The following is a 14,052-nucleotide window of genomic DNA, read 5'->3' as shown; positions in this document are numbered from 1 at the left end:
TTCATAAAAATTGGAAAGCAAGCAAAAGAGAAAAAGCTTTTCATACTCTCAGGACAAGTTTGCCTTCTGATTAGCAAAATTAGGTTTGTACTTTCTCTGTGGAATGAAGATAGAGCCCTACAGGTCCACAGTTAGGTGTGTGCCTGAGTCCTCCATTCTCTGCTCGGGGAGGAGCGAAGGCTTCCTGTTCCACAGGGCATGGGGACAATAGCAAGGAGACCCCGAGCAGGCAAGGCAGACTTCCCTGTTTGACTCTAGATGTAAAAAAAAAAAAAAGTCTCTTATCCCCTCCTGTCCTGTCTGGGAGCTGGGATGGGAGATGTTGTTCAGTAAGATTTTTTTTCCATGGTCTTGGGATTGATGCGTTAGTTAGCAACCCAGCAACCAAACACAAAGGGAGTGGGGATACATGAAAAGTAGCCCCTAAGATGTGGGGCCAGGTTGGGGGCACCTGGGTGGCTCAGTGGGTTAAGCCGCTGCCTTCAGCTCAGGTCATGATCCCAGGGTCCTGGGATCGAGTCCTGCATCGGGCTCTCTGCTCAGCAGGGAGCCTGCTTCCTCCTCTCTCTCTCTGCCTGCCTATCTGCCTACTTGTAATCTCTCTCTGTCAAATAAATAAATAAAATCTGTAAAAAAAAAAAAAAGATTTGGGGCCAGGTAGTGAGATCCAGGGCACTTGGTTGAAGGGAAATTATTCCTGTGCTATTTTGGCAAGTCTTGTCCTGAGGACAATTAAATAGTCCAGACAGGTCACTGGGTGAGACCAATTTCCTGGTTTGTTTATTTGAGCCTGATTGTTTTTCACCATTGAGCAGCAGGTCACGGTCCTGCTACACCGTTACCCCAGCTCTGTGGAGATCAGTCCCCTTCCTATTGGATTTCTCCAGGTTTCCCTAAGGATCTGAGCCTTGTCTTTATCTGGCTGGATTGTTCTGGTCTCTCTCTCTTGCTCGCAGGTCCAGAGTAGAAGGCAGTGCCACTAATCACTTTCAGCTTTGTCTCGTGCAGGCATTTGGCTTCATGTCCCGAGTCGCCCTGCAAGCCGAGAAGATGAATCATCACCCGGAATGGTTCAATGTGTACAACAAGGTAACTAAATTGCCTTATTTGGGGATCACCTGAGCTATGGAGTTTGAGAAACTTTGTTCTTCCTTGTTATCCTCATAGAGCAGCCATGTGTCAAGTGTGATCAGTAGTGCTTAGGAAAGCATCTCTTACTCTTTCTCAAGGATCCCTGGGTATGATTGCAAATTAGTAACAAATTTTCCAATCTGCTCAAGACATCAGTGACCAAACTCTTTATTTTCATGCTTGTCGTCTACTGGAACTAATATGAGCCATTTGGGCCAAGTGAGGCTCCTGAATTAAAATGTAGATACACGTTAAACCCTTCTAAGATAAATTTTTGAAAGTTATGGTAGCAAATAAGAGAGATACGGCCTTATTTACCTTACTGAAATAATTATGCTCAAGAACTGTGCTTTAAAAACAACTGTTTATTAAATTCTACATTCTAAGTAGGAACTGGCCTTCTTAGGACAAAGAGCAGGCTAAAAAAATTTTAAGCAGTTTTTAAGGGGGCTCAGTAAGAAAAATCATGGTCTCCCCCACCCCCACCCCAAATGTCCTTGCCTTTATGGTCATATGCCATTTGAAATAATCTTGTCATCTAGATTTCTGTGTGGTTCTGTTTTCTCTTTAAAAAGTCTCTTTGAAAAAGAGAACATTCCCTGATGTACTTGTGATTTATTGGAATAGTTCAGAATATGCAGGTACCATGATAAACTTTTCCTTCCTACTTGCCTCTCTTTGTCCATAATTTTGCTTGTGCTTTTTAATTGATTTTTCAAGAAGCCACAGTGTTTTCCTCCACCCCACCTCCGACCCACTTCCCTAATTTAGAAATGGGCTTTTCTGAATGTAGTTGCTAAGATACTACATTTGATAGCTTGGTCTTTTTCAGTGGCCTGGAAATAGTCATGTAATTAAAGTAATGGGAGTTAAAATGAAACCTTAGCCTCTCTCTCTTTCTTTTTTTTTTTTTTTTGAGAGACAAGATTTCAGATTCAGGCCGCTGAATTGTCCTTCACATGAGAGGACCTTTTTGTCCCTGGGCAGGTGCTGGGCCCAGCCTGAAGCAGATTGTGTACCTGGAGTTCATTAGGTTTTAGAAATGCTGTGCTTATTCATAACATAGTATTTTGTAAATCATTTAATCTCCCCAGTTGTCAGATGTGAATGTTGAAGAATAGATTGATTTCTGAACCACCCAAGACGAGAACCATGAATTGCAGCTGCTTCTGTGTTTCTTAGGTGCAGATAACCCTAACGTCGCACGACTATGGTGGACTGACCAAGAGAGATGTGAAACTGGCCAAGTTTATTGAAAAAGCAGCCGCTTCTGTGTGATTTTTTTCTAAAATGCGTGTCAAACCTGGCGCACGTCTTAGCCATCATGTATGAGGAAGGAAGTTCACATGAACAAATTCGCTTGTCAGTTTAAGCTCACCTTTTGAACAATGTTTTGTACAATCAGTTCTTAATTACAAAATGATTTAAATTTGAGCCTGAGGATTTCTCATTATTTCTAATCATATATATAAGGTAAACCAACTCAGGGAATTACATTAGTAATACTCAGCGGGAGAAATAGCATTCTTAAAGCCCAGAAATTGGGATGGGGGAGTATGCACACATTTTATAACCCAGAAATTCAAGTGATGATGGTGACTTTACCAATACATTGTGTTGGAGAATAATTAGAAAGTAGAAGAATGGTGAACTCTGTAGGTAAAGGGTTTTAACACAGCTATAACAATTCTTACGATGCTGAAGTTGATTTGGAGTGTAGCTGCTTTTTAAGTAGTTAGATTACAAAAGTCACAGAAAATGGGTAAGCTATCTTGTTTTATCTTTTTCAGAGAGGGAGTTGAAGGAGAAAACAGTGGCCTCTGGGGCAATATAAGGATTCACCATCACAGTGACCAACTTGTCAGATCATTATTTGATTCTCTGCATTAGGAGGAACTAAGGGTCATTTTTTTTTTTTTAAGATTGTATTTATTTATTTGACAGAGAGAGAGCACAATATGGGAAGTAGCAGGCAGAAGAAGAGGGAGAAGCAGGCTCTCCACAGAGCAGTGGGAGCCTGATATGGGACTCAATCCCAGGACCCTGGAATCATTACCCAAGCAAAAGGCAGTCGCCCAACTGAGCCACCCAGGTGCCCTAAGGGTCATTTTTTTCTTTTTTTTCCTAAGGGTCATTTTAAAAAATCTTATGCAGTTTGTAACTCCTGAACTGAGGGTCTACATGGCCACTAAGTTAGAAGCTCCTGAGTTTTCAGGGTGCCTGGGTGGCTCAGTGGGTTAAGCCTCTGCCTTCGGCTCAGGTCATGATCCCAGGATCCTGGGATCGAGCCCCACATTGGGCTCTCTGCTCTGCGGGCAGCCTGCTTTCCCCTCTCTCTCTGCCTACTTCTTCTTTTTTTTTTTTTTTTTAAGATTTTATTTATTTATTTGACAGAGAGAGATCACAAGTAGGCAGAGAGGCAGGCAGGCTCTCTGCCTACTTCTGCCTACTTGTGATTTCTCGTCTCTGTCAAATAAATGAATAAAAAAGTAAAAAAAAAAAAAAGAAGAAGTTACTGAGTTTTTATCCTGTGATGAGCTCTATTTATATTCTGTGTGTCACTGATAGGAGTAAAATGGAATGTAAAGTAATCTGTTACTTAAAAATTAAAATGCCAGTGTTTCTTTGAAGAAACTCAAGAATGTACTTATTATTTTTAAAGATTTTATTTATTTGTTTTAGAGAGAGAGAAGGAGAGGGAGACAGAATCTGAAGCAGACTCTGCACTGAGTACGGAGCCTGTTGTGGGGCTTGATTTCATGACCATGAGATCATGACCTGAGCCAGAACCAAGAGTCAGACACTCTGCCGACTGAGTCACCCAGGTGCCCCAGGATTGTACTAATCTTTTTTAAAACTTAATTTAATTTTTGAAATATTTTACTTAATTTATTTGAGAGAGAGGAAAAGCATGAGCTGGGGGAGGGGCAGAGGGAGAGGCAGACTCCCTGCCCCGCGGGGCGCCCGACGCAGGGCTGGATCCCAGAACCCTGAGATCATGACCCGAACCAAAGGCAAATGCTTAGCCACCTAAGCCATCCAGGCACCCCATGGAATGTACTTAGTAATAAGATTAGAATATAAATTTAAAGAATAAATACATATATAATATATATATATTTGTCCAAAGAAGGTGTGTTAATCTCTTGAAGCATTATGGTACCAGGATTTAACAGAGATCATCTCTGTGTAACTCACCTTGTTTCAGAGACCAGAAAAATCCATATGTTAAAACAAGCAAACATTCCCCTCCCTACCCAACTGGGGCCCCAGTCAGAGAAACCATATGGAAATGGGACAGGGAGTCTGAGCTCTCCAAAGCCAGTTCTTGGCTGGGTCTGTTGGCTGGGGAGAGACAGGTCCTCTCAGTTTGCCCTGTGGATATGGAGTACACCCTCCATATGAAGAGGGACAAGAGCCGCCCAGTTTCTGTGACTGCCAGGAGATGCATCATTGGTGCTTCTTAGAAATTTGTTTAGAGGAAAAAGCAAAACTTTTTTTTTTTTTTAAGATTTTATTTTTTATTTTTTTAAAAGATTTTATTTATCAGAGAGAGAGAGAGGGGGGGAGAAAGAGCTAGCACAGGCAGACAGAATGGCCGGCACAGGCAGAGGGAGAAGCAGGCTCCCTGCTGAGCAAGGAGCCGATGTGGGACTCGATCCCAGGACTCTGGGATCATGACCTGAGCCAAAGGCAGCTGCTTAATTAACCAACTGAGCCACCCAGGCGTCCCTAAGATTTTATTTTTTAAGTAATTTCTGCACCCAACTTGGGGCTCAAACTCAAAACCCTGAGATCAAGAGTCATATGTTCTTCCAACAGAGCCAGCCAGGTGCCCTGCCTTGTTTTTATAAACTCTTTTCTATATTATAGATTTGGGGACTTTTATACATTTTATTTACCAGAGATTTTTAGTTCAGTGCTTTAATTTTTTCACATGAATTTTTATTTTTTTATTATTATTTTAAAAGATTTTATTTATTTATTTGTCAGAGAGAGAGAGGGAGCACAGGCAGACAGAGTGGCAGGCAGAGGCAGAGGCAGAGGGAGAAGCAGGCTCCCTGCTGAGCATGGAGCCCGATGTGGGACTTGATCATATGACGCTGGGATCATGACCTGAGCCGAAGGCAGCTGCTTAACCAACTGAGCCACCCAGGTGTCTCTATTATTTTATTTTTGTAAAGATTTTCTTTTTTTGAGAGAGAGCGAGCATGAGCTGTGGGGAGGGGCAGAGGGAGTGGTAGAAGCAGGCTCTGTGCTGAGCAGGGAACCTGACTTGGAACTTGATTGCAGGACCCTGAGATCATGACCGGAGCCGAAGGTAGCCAGTTAACCAGCTGAGTCACCCAGGACCCCCTCACATGAATTTCTAAACACGAACAAACTTAAACATATTTAAAAATAAAGTGAATAGTACATTAAACCATTATGTACTCAGATTTAACAATTATCAAGATTTTACATCAGTTACTTCACATAAGTCTCCATTTCTCTTTTCTTTGCTAAAGCATTTAAAAGAGGCAAAATAGCTTTAACATTTAAAATCCTAGATAGCATGTCCTTACATCCCTCAGTAAATATCTTTAGAAAATATGGTCATTTTCTTGTATAAACCATAATGCCATTATTTCACCTTGTAACAAAATCAACCATGATTCCTTGGTATCATCTAACACCCAGACAAAATCATTTTCTTGAAGGTCAGGAATGCATCTGGACAGTATTTTTGTTCTAATCAGGATCCACATGAAGTCCACCCATCACGTCTAGTCTTTTTGTTCAATCTAGAGTGAGCAAGTTCCCCTTTCTTCCTCCCTGTCCCCCATGTCATTGACTTACTGTAAAAACGGGATCAGGTGTCCTGTAGAATATCCCACCTTCCAGACTTGTTTGTTCCCTTTGGTGTCACTGAGCTTGTTTCACTGTACCCTGAAACCTTTCCCCTTATTTTGAATGTAAGCATGAGGGGCTCAGCTTGTTGACTGGGACATACACCACATATTAGTACAGCAGAGAGAGCAGGATTTGGCTTGTAATTGCAGTGCTGAAGACCCGAGAATGCATTTACTAATTAGCAACTACATGAGGGTTTGACATAAGGTCTTTGTTAAGGGTTGTTGCATCTGCTGGAACTCACAGACCTGACTGTAGACCACCAGAGCCCCTGCAGTAGAAGGCTGTGGGAGTACTAACCGGGGTAAATTCCAACAGAATGAACTTCCAGACTCTGTTCAAGTAACTGACATTTCAGCCTCAAAAGACACTGTCAAAGTTGGAGGCTCCCAGGTTCCTTTCTATTCTAAATCTTTGTGCGACAGCAGTGGTTTTTCTGATGCAGTAAGCTTTGGTTTCCCTTTCTTTTCTTTCTAAAGAAACTCTGGAGGAGAGAGGAGTTCCATAGACATGAACTATGACCCCTTGGAAGACCTTCCTGAGTAGCAAACCAGCTTGCCGGCATGTTTGACAGTTCCCTTTTCTAGATTGAAGTTAACGTTGTAAAAGTAGTGGTTACTTTTTGGCATTGATAGGAGTAAGGAAATCTTTGGATAAACAGAATAAGCATGGTTCTTGATGTTTTTGCTCTAGACAGAAAGCAGTAGCATGTATATTGTGTTTGAACCCAAACTGACTCCCATTACTGTCCTGCAGGACTGGTGGAAGTACACAGCGGTCTCTATGCTCTCTCATCCAGTGTTCAAAAATAGACCAGTTGAACTTTGGGACTTTCAATTTTGTGGAATTTCCTGCAAAATACCAAGAGCTATATGAGGGTTTGGCTATAATATGTGAGGTTTCTGTTCTAGTGCCGGTTCTTGGGACAAGTAAAGACATGACTCTTAGCCGAAGACTTGAGTCACCAAGCTGCCATGCCGGCTGACTGCTGATGTCCCCCTCTGTGTGCAGCTGGGCTGCGCTGGTGACACCCACGGTGAGCACAGTGTGATTTGCTGCTGAAAGGGCAGAGGAGGTGCCCCCTTTGGCTTCGTATCACAGGGTGCCTGTTGTGTCCACTTATCTGTGAGAAAAGATGGATGATTTCAGTAAGTCCTGGAGAAGCTTGTCACATCTGATTGTAATCACAGCTGGAGTTCCATTCCCAGACTGATGTGTTCATCGGTGACTTCAGAAACCACATTCAGCTGTGCTTAGCTGTGCTTGTGGGGTATTCTAACAACAACTGGACTTCTCTCTGCTGCTTCCAGCTGGCCATCTTTCCTCATCCCTCCAAGCATCGTGAAAGAATTCTTTACATCCTTAATCTCCTATTTCTCCCCCAAAGAGTGCTTTGATGCTCCATGAGGGAAGGCATGGAAGTAGACCATTGGGGTTCCTGGAGATGGACTCTCACCATGCTCAGCGAGCATGAGGGTCTCTAGTGCCATTCACTTGTATAATTCTACAGCATACACCCACCAAGGGCCTTCTGTGTCCCCCAACTTGAGTAGACACTGATGTACTGGGGCAGGTGGAACCAGATTCAGGTGAAGGACTAATTCAGGCTTTCTCCCAGCAGCTGCTCCAGGAGTCTGCTGTGGGGATGTTGGGGCATGAGCCCAGAAGGCATTAGGGCCCATATGACCAAAGGAGGCAGTAAGAGGTACAGGAGGAGCTGATCCCTGGGGGACAGAATGTAAAGTGGGACGATGAGGCTAAAGTTTGAATCTTGGGGCTATGAGTTGAAGTGATTCTTAACGCTTCACTGTTGATGATTTTAAATGCAGAAATTGAATAAATAGGATGTTGTTTCCTAGTTTAGTGTAGAAAACACCTACAAGAGTGTTTTCCTACCAGGAATAGTAACATACACTTGTTCTAGAATGCCTGAGACTACAGAGCTATTTTGGTGGTTACTTGCTTTTCTTAGAGCTCAAGAATTTATGTTTCCAGGAATGTGACTAGTTTAGCCACTAAAGGTTTAATATAATGGAGGGCTACCCAGATCCCTCTGTCTAGATTTGCCTTGGAAGCCAAAGGGATTAGAAGAAGGAAAGCAAGGAGAATAAGTTAATCCCAAGAATTGAACAGAGCAAAAACCCTATGGCTCTTGTACTTAAAATATCTTGGCCCCACAGGCTCATCTCCTATGCTCTGTTCAGGAGGGTCATACATACACATTACAGGCTTCCTATAAGGTAGGGCTGGGAGTGGATGACCTTCTCTTTTCCTCCTTTTTCTTGTGTTCTAGCCCCAAACCCATCAACATCTTTTCTGTCTATCCTGATGTTTCTGGTCCTGTGCCCCAATGTATGCTCTTGGCTCTTAGAACCTCAGAATACTTTGCTTTTTCCTCTTATATGATGCTTAACTTAGTCTGAACACATTATTAAGGGATTTTGTGGGTACTTTTTTTTTTTTTTTTAAAGATTTTATTTGTTATTTGAGAGAGGGAGAGAATGAGCAGTGGGGAGGGGCAGAGGGAGAGACAGAGAGAGAAGCAGACTCCTGAGGGGCTGAGCAGGAAGCCCGATGCGGGGCTCGATCCCAGGACCCAGAGATCATGACCTGAGCCAAAGGCACACGCCTAACCAACTGAGCCACCCAGGTGTCCCCCATATGTGGATTCTTCTTGAGAGAGAAATTACTTTTTTCTGCTCTAGCTCTGGTATCTCCCAGATTCAGCTTGGAGCTTCACAGTTCCTGTGTACTTGTATCCCTTTTGCTGATCTGAGGTGCATAGTCTCCCTGGGAAGACAGGATCTCAGCACAGGAAGTATTTGACTCTGGGGACCTGCAGGCTAGTAACGCACTATAATACCCAAGAATGATGTCATAAAGCGTGAGTTCCTTTTGTGGGCCCTGGTCTGTGGCCTCTTGGAATCTAGATGCCAAGGAAATCCCTAAACAGAGATTTTCTGTTTGGATGATCAGAGCAAGGAATAAAGATTGGGAATTTGGATAATGTCTCAACAGTTTCATTACCAGAATGATACAAGAGTCATTTCGAGCTGGCTGTTGGATAATTCTTCAGCAGAGTTCTGTGCGAGATTCAGGAAATTTCAGTAAATATTCTTTATTTCTATTGCTTGTTAAGAAATGAGCAGATGGCAGCTTGGGAACAAGGTGCCAGTATACTCTTAGCTTCTGGGTACACTCACCCCTGTGCTCTCACTGGGGAGGTTGGTGAAGGCTCAGCCAAACAGTTTGCGTCTTTGGCTTTAATATCGTGACTGGTTAGTTAAGTCATTGTTCGGTCACGGTCTTACTTGACCCATACACTGAATTTGATTATTTAATCCTTTTATCTTTTTGTCCTTATTACTTTGCTTTTATTAGCTACTGTGTTAGAAAATTTTTTTTTTTTTTTAATTTTTTTTTTAAAGATTTTTATTTATTTATTTGACAGAGAGAAATCACAAGTAGACGGAGAGGCAGGCAGAGAGAAAGGAAGGGAAGCAGGCTCCCTGCTGAGCAGAGAGCCCGATGCGGGACTCGATCCCAGGACCCTGAGATCAGGACCTGAGCCAAAGGCAGTGGCTCAACCCACTGAGCCACCCAGGCACCCCATGTGTTAGAAAATTTGAAGGAAGGGCGCCTGGGTGGCTCAGTGGGTTAAAGCCTCTGCCTTCGGCTCAGGTCATGATCTCAGGGTAGTGGGATTGAGCCCCACATCGGGCTCTCTGCTCAGCAAGGATCCTGCATGCCCCTCTCTCTCTCTGCCTGCCTCTCTGCCTACTTGCGATCTCTCTCTTTCTGTCAAATAAATAAATTAAAAAAAAAAAAAAGAAAATTTGAAGGTAATTGACCTCATCTCAAAACAGATGATGAAAACTATACATCTTGTTTTTTAGATTATGAAAGTATATGCATTCTGTATTTATTTACTGTTAGGAGGAGTGTGTCCATTTGTTACATATAGTGGGGAAAAATACATACTTTTTGAGAAAAATTGAAAAGCATAGATAAATATAATAACCAAGGAAAAGATTTACTGTAAGCTTGCCATCATAGGCAGACACTGTCAGCATTTGGCCGGTGTCCTGCTCAGTTTTTTTCACCTGTTCTTGCACAGTTGAAATAATACTGAGTAGAGAATTTGGTTTCTTATTTTGTTTTTGTTTTTTGCTAGCTGGTGGATCATAAACATTTTTTAAACCATGAAAAAGTCGTAGGCATTTTTTGGTATGTATATAAGATTCCATGAGGTGGACGGCCATCTGTACTTAACCAGTCTTTCTTGTTAGACTTTTAAACTGTTTCCAGGTTCTTACTACTGTAAGTAAAGCTGGGATGAACATGTTTGGCCAAAGCCACTTCATTCCAGATTGCATTCTCTTGGGGTAGGTTACTTGGATCAGAGGTTAAAAATAGTTCTAAGGCTTTTCAGAGGGGCTGGCCAATTTCCACACCCCCTGGCAGTTTATGAGAATACCTCATCACACCACACGACTGCCAACATTAGATAATATGACATTTAAAACTTTGCTAATTTTATAAGCCAAAATAATGGTTGGACCTAATTTGCAACCTCCCTTCCCCGTTAGTAATGCTACTGAACATTTTGGGGGAAGTTCATTACCATTTGAATTTGTTTCATGAAGTGACTGATTTTGCCTGTTTTTTTAGGGTGTCCAGTTTTTTTTTTTTAAATCACTGATTTGTAAACACTTATGTAGGTGATGATTTGATTATTACCAGTTTTTCCTACTAGACTGACAATATTTAGTTTTGTTCTCCTTATATCCACAGTGTCTGCTGTCTGCTATCTTGCCTGGTATTAGTAACCACTCAGTAAAAATTTATTGAAGGAATATTATTTTGCTTGAGAGGGACTAGGAATCATTCCCGCCCCCCACACAACCCGAGGTTTAAGAGAAGGAACTAAGTAACTGAGTGGGAACAGATCAACTCAGAGGTCATCATACATATTTTAGTGGTCCTTCAATGTTAGCATTGTGTTGCAGTTAAGAAAAAAACACACATTTAAGTCATCTCTGCACCCAATGTGGGGCTCAAACTCATGACCCTGAAATCAAGAATCGCTTGTTCTACTGACTGAGCCAGCCAGGGGTCCTACAATGTGTTGCAGTTTAAAAGTATATTTAAATTTATATTCGCAGAGGGGAGAAAGCAGGACCTAGTCTCACAAAAAGTGTGTAGTATTTGGGATCTAGTTCTGTTGTAAGATAATCATACCTCTTATTCAACTTTTTGACAGGAGGAGAGATACTCAGTGCCAGGCATTTGTGAAGAGAGTCATAATGAGTCGTCTCTTTAAGATAATTATGATTAGCACCGTCTCCCTGAATGCCTTTTTTGTGGTCTTGTGGACTGATTATAATACAAAATACAACTTGTTCAGACTTTTTGAGGTAAGCAGACAAAATGAGTAGAGTCTCTTCTGTTTCATCCTTTTTATTTGTGAAAACATTTTAAGATTTTTAAGGCATTTTGTTCAAGAAAATTTTCCATAGGAAAGCTCTAAGGACTTAAAAAATGTACTCTAAAATCTGGAAAGATGGTAACAATATTAGCAGTGGTAACGTGGTTTTTTAATCTCTCTGAATTTTCTGCTAAAAAAAAAAAAAAGCACCTTGGAGGGTGCCTGGGTAGCTCAGTCAGTTAAGCGTCCAACTTTCAGTTTTTGCTCAGGTCATTGGATCTCAGGGTCATGAGATAGCCTTGTGACAGGCAAGGGATTGGCAGGGAGTCTGCTTGGGATTCTCTCTCTGTCCCTTCTCCCTGTAGGTGCATGTTCTCTTTCTCCCTCTAAAAATAAATAAATAAAATCGGAGCGGGGGGGGAAACGGAGTAACTTGGGAGCAAAATCAGAATCCATGGGCAGCATAAAAATCAAAACTAGTTAAAAACATATCCTTACTATGAGCCCCAACTGCACAGTATTAGCCTCTGAGGGAGAGGAAGCAGAGGATGTTCAATAAATATTAGTTGGAAAATATGGGCTGATATGAGAACATATTTTTAATTAACATATACTGTATTATTAGTCTATAAGGTAGAATTTAAGTAAACTTAAAATACTTAATTTAAGGTAGAATTTAGTGATTCACCATTTGCATATAACACCCAGTGCTCCTTACTTCAAGGGTCCTCCTTAATGCCTATCATCCTATTACCCCATCCCCCATCAACCTCCCCTCCAACAACCCTCAGTTTGTTTCCAGTAGTTAAGAGTCTCTCATGGTTTTTCTCCTTCCCTGTTCTCTTATTTTATTTTTCCTTCCCTTCCGATATATTCATCTGTTTTGTTTCTTAAATTCCACATGTGAGTGAAATGATACTGTATTTTGTCTTTCACTGACTGACTTATTTCACTTAGCATAATACCCTCTAGTTCCATCTACATTGTTACAAATGGCAAGATTTCATTCTTTTTGATGACTAACATACCCATATATATATATATATATATATATATATATATATATATATAATTTCATTATATGTATTATATACATTATAATTTCATATATATATATATTTTTTTCTTCTGTTGATGAACAGTATTTGATATTGGGAAGGGTGTTGTTCAGTCCAGTACTGGGTTAGTGCAAGAGGTTCCTGGGAATTCCTGAAGGACCTAAAACAGTCTGGATCTTGTGAACTCTGAAGACTGACCAGCCAGAGTTTCCTTCAGGGATATCCCCCATGATCCCCATCCACTTAGAAGAAATAAAAGGAGTGGAATAAAAATTGAGCAGGGGAGAGACCCAGAGATGAAGGAAGAGAAAGTCTAGATAAAATTGGAGGAGGAGAATGGAATGAAGAAACCTTAAAAATCAAGCTAGCATGTCTTTAAAAGAGAAGAGGGAGCTACATGAAGTCAGAAGCACACCTTCTAAAAGTTCAGGAAAACCAATGTCATAGAAAAAAGTATATTATAAAGAGATTGAAGTAAAATCCCACACAATCATTGTGAAGTGAGAAAAGAGAATATATTGGAGAATAATACCCCTGTATATGGTAGAAGCCCACCACAAAGACATGTCCACAAAACAGATAACAACTGTAGCATCTTATTTCAAAACAAGGTAAATGTTTAAGAAAATGATATGAAAAAGGAAAGAACAGAAGCAAAGTGAAAAGACTCAGGAAAGAATTAGAAATAAAAGACATTTCAGAAATGAAGATGTAGCTAAGAGCAATTAAGCACAACAGGTAATAGCTTAAGAGACATATTGGGTTAATGGAAGAGATTTTTATTTATTTTTTAAATTTTATTTATTTATTTTTGAGAGAGAGAAAGCGAGAGAGTGCACAAGCTGGAGGAGTGCAGAGGGGGAAGCAGATTCCCCACTGAGCAGGGATCCCGATGCAGGACTTGATCCCAAGACCCTGGGATCACGACCTGAGCCAAAGACAGATGCTTAACCAACTGAGTCACCGAGGTGCCCAAGGAAGAGAATTTTAAAATCAATCAATAATGAAGAAATAAAAAGGATTCAAGAGAAAATAATGAATATTGAAAATGGGGGAAGGGGCACCTGGCGGGCACAGTTGGTGGATCATGCAGTACTTGATCTCAGTGTTGTGAATTTGAGCACCATGTTGGGTATAGATTACTTAAAAATAAAAATTAAAAAAAGTGAAAAGAAAAAAGTTGTAAAGAAAATGGGGGGAAGAAAAGATCCAACATAAGGATAACAGGAGTCCCTGAATTTGAAACAGTAACAAAGTAAAGGGATGGAACAAACAGAAACCTATAATCTAAGAAATGTTACCTTAAATCAAAGAACTGAAGTTCTATATTGAAAGAGCACACGTTACACACCTGAAAATATGAATTTAGAACAACAAGCACTGAAACATTCTACTAAAATTATTGGACTCTAAATGAAAGAGGGTAGAGGAAATTATAAGCATCTGGGCAAAGAGGCTGCTAAGGAAAGGGGAAGTATTGGCAGACTTTGCTAACACTTTATGCTAAAAGAAAGCAACATATTTAAGATACTTAAGGGAGGA

General features: G+C 41.0%; 2 protein-coding genes across 8 annotated transcripts in view; both read left to right on the top strand.

Moving 5' to 3' along the window:
• Positions 1–2,565, top strand: part of PCBD2 (pterin-4 alpha-carbinolamine dehydratase 2) — a 51,142-nt gene extending 48,577 nt beyond the window's left edge. For all 4 annotated transcript variants that reach the window (XM_032336686.1, XM_032336690.1, XM_032336689.1 and 1 more), the window contains 2 exons: positions 1,009–1,089; positions 2,314–2,565. In XM_032336686.1, coding sequence (XP_032192577.1) covers positions 1,009–1,089; positions 2,314–2,409 — 177 coding nt within the window. In that variant the 3' untranslated portion in view covers positions 2,410–2,565. The remainder of the gene's footprint in view (positions 1–1,008; positions 1,090–2,313) is intronic.
• A 6,057-nt stretch (positions 2,566–8,622) lies between these two features.
• Positions 8,623–14,052, top strand: part of CATSPER3 (cation channel sperm associated 3) — a 30,761-nt gene continuing 25,331 nt past the window's right edge. For 2 of the 4 annotated variants that reach the window (XM_032336680.1, XM_032336678.1), the window contains exons 1-2: positions 9,105–9,192; positions 11,288–11,441. In XM_032336680.1, coding sequence (XP_032192571.1) covers positions 11,377–11,441 — 65 coding nt within the window. In that variant the 5' untranslated portion in view covers positions 9,105–9,192; positions 11,288–11,376. Of the gene's footprint in view, positions 9,193–11,287; positions 11,442–14,052 lie in introns of all 4 variants that reach the window. The other 2 variants (XM_032336677.1, XM_032336679.1) reach the window with 2 other exon arrangements.

The sequence above is a fragment of the Mustela erminea genome, chromosome 3 (genome assembly GCF_009829155.1).
Source record: "Mustela erminea isolate mMusErm1 chromosome 3, mMusErm1.Pri, whole genome shotgun sequence".
In the NCBI taxonomy this organism is placed as follows: Eukaryota; Metazoa; Chordata; class Mammalia; order Carnivora; family Mustelidae; genus Mustela; species Mustela erminea.
This window is presented reverse-complemented; position numbering and strand designations above follow the sequence as displayed.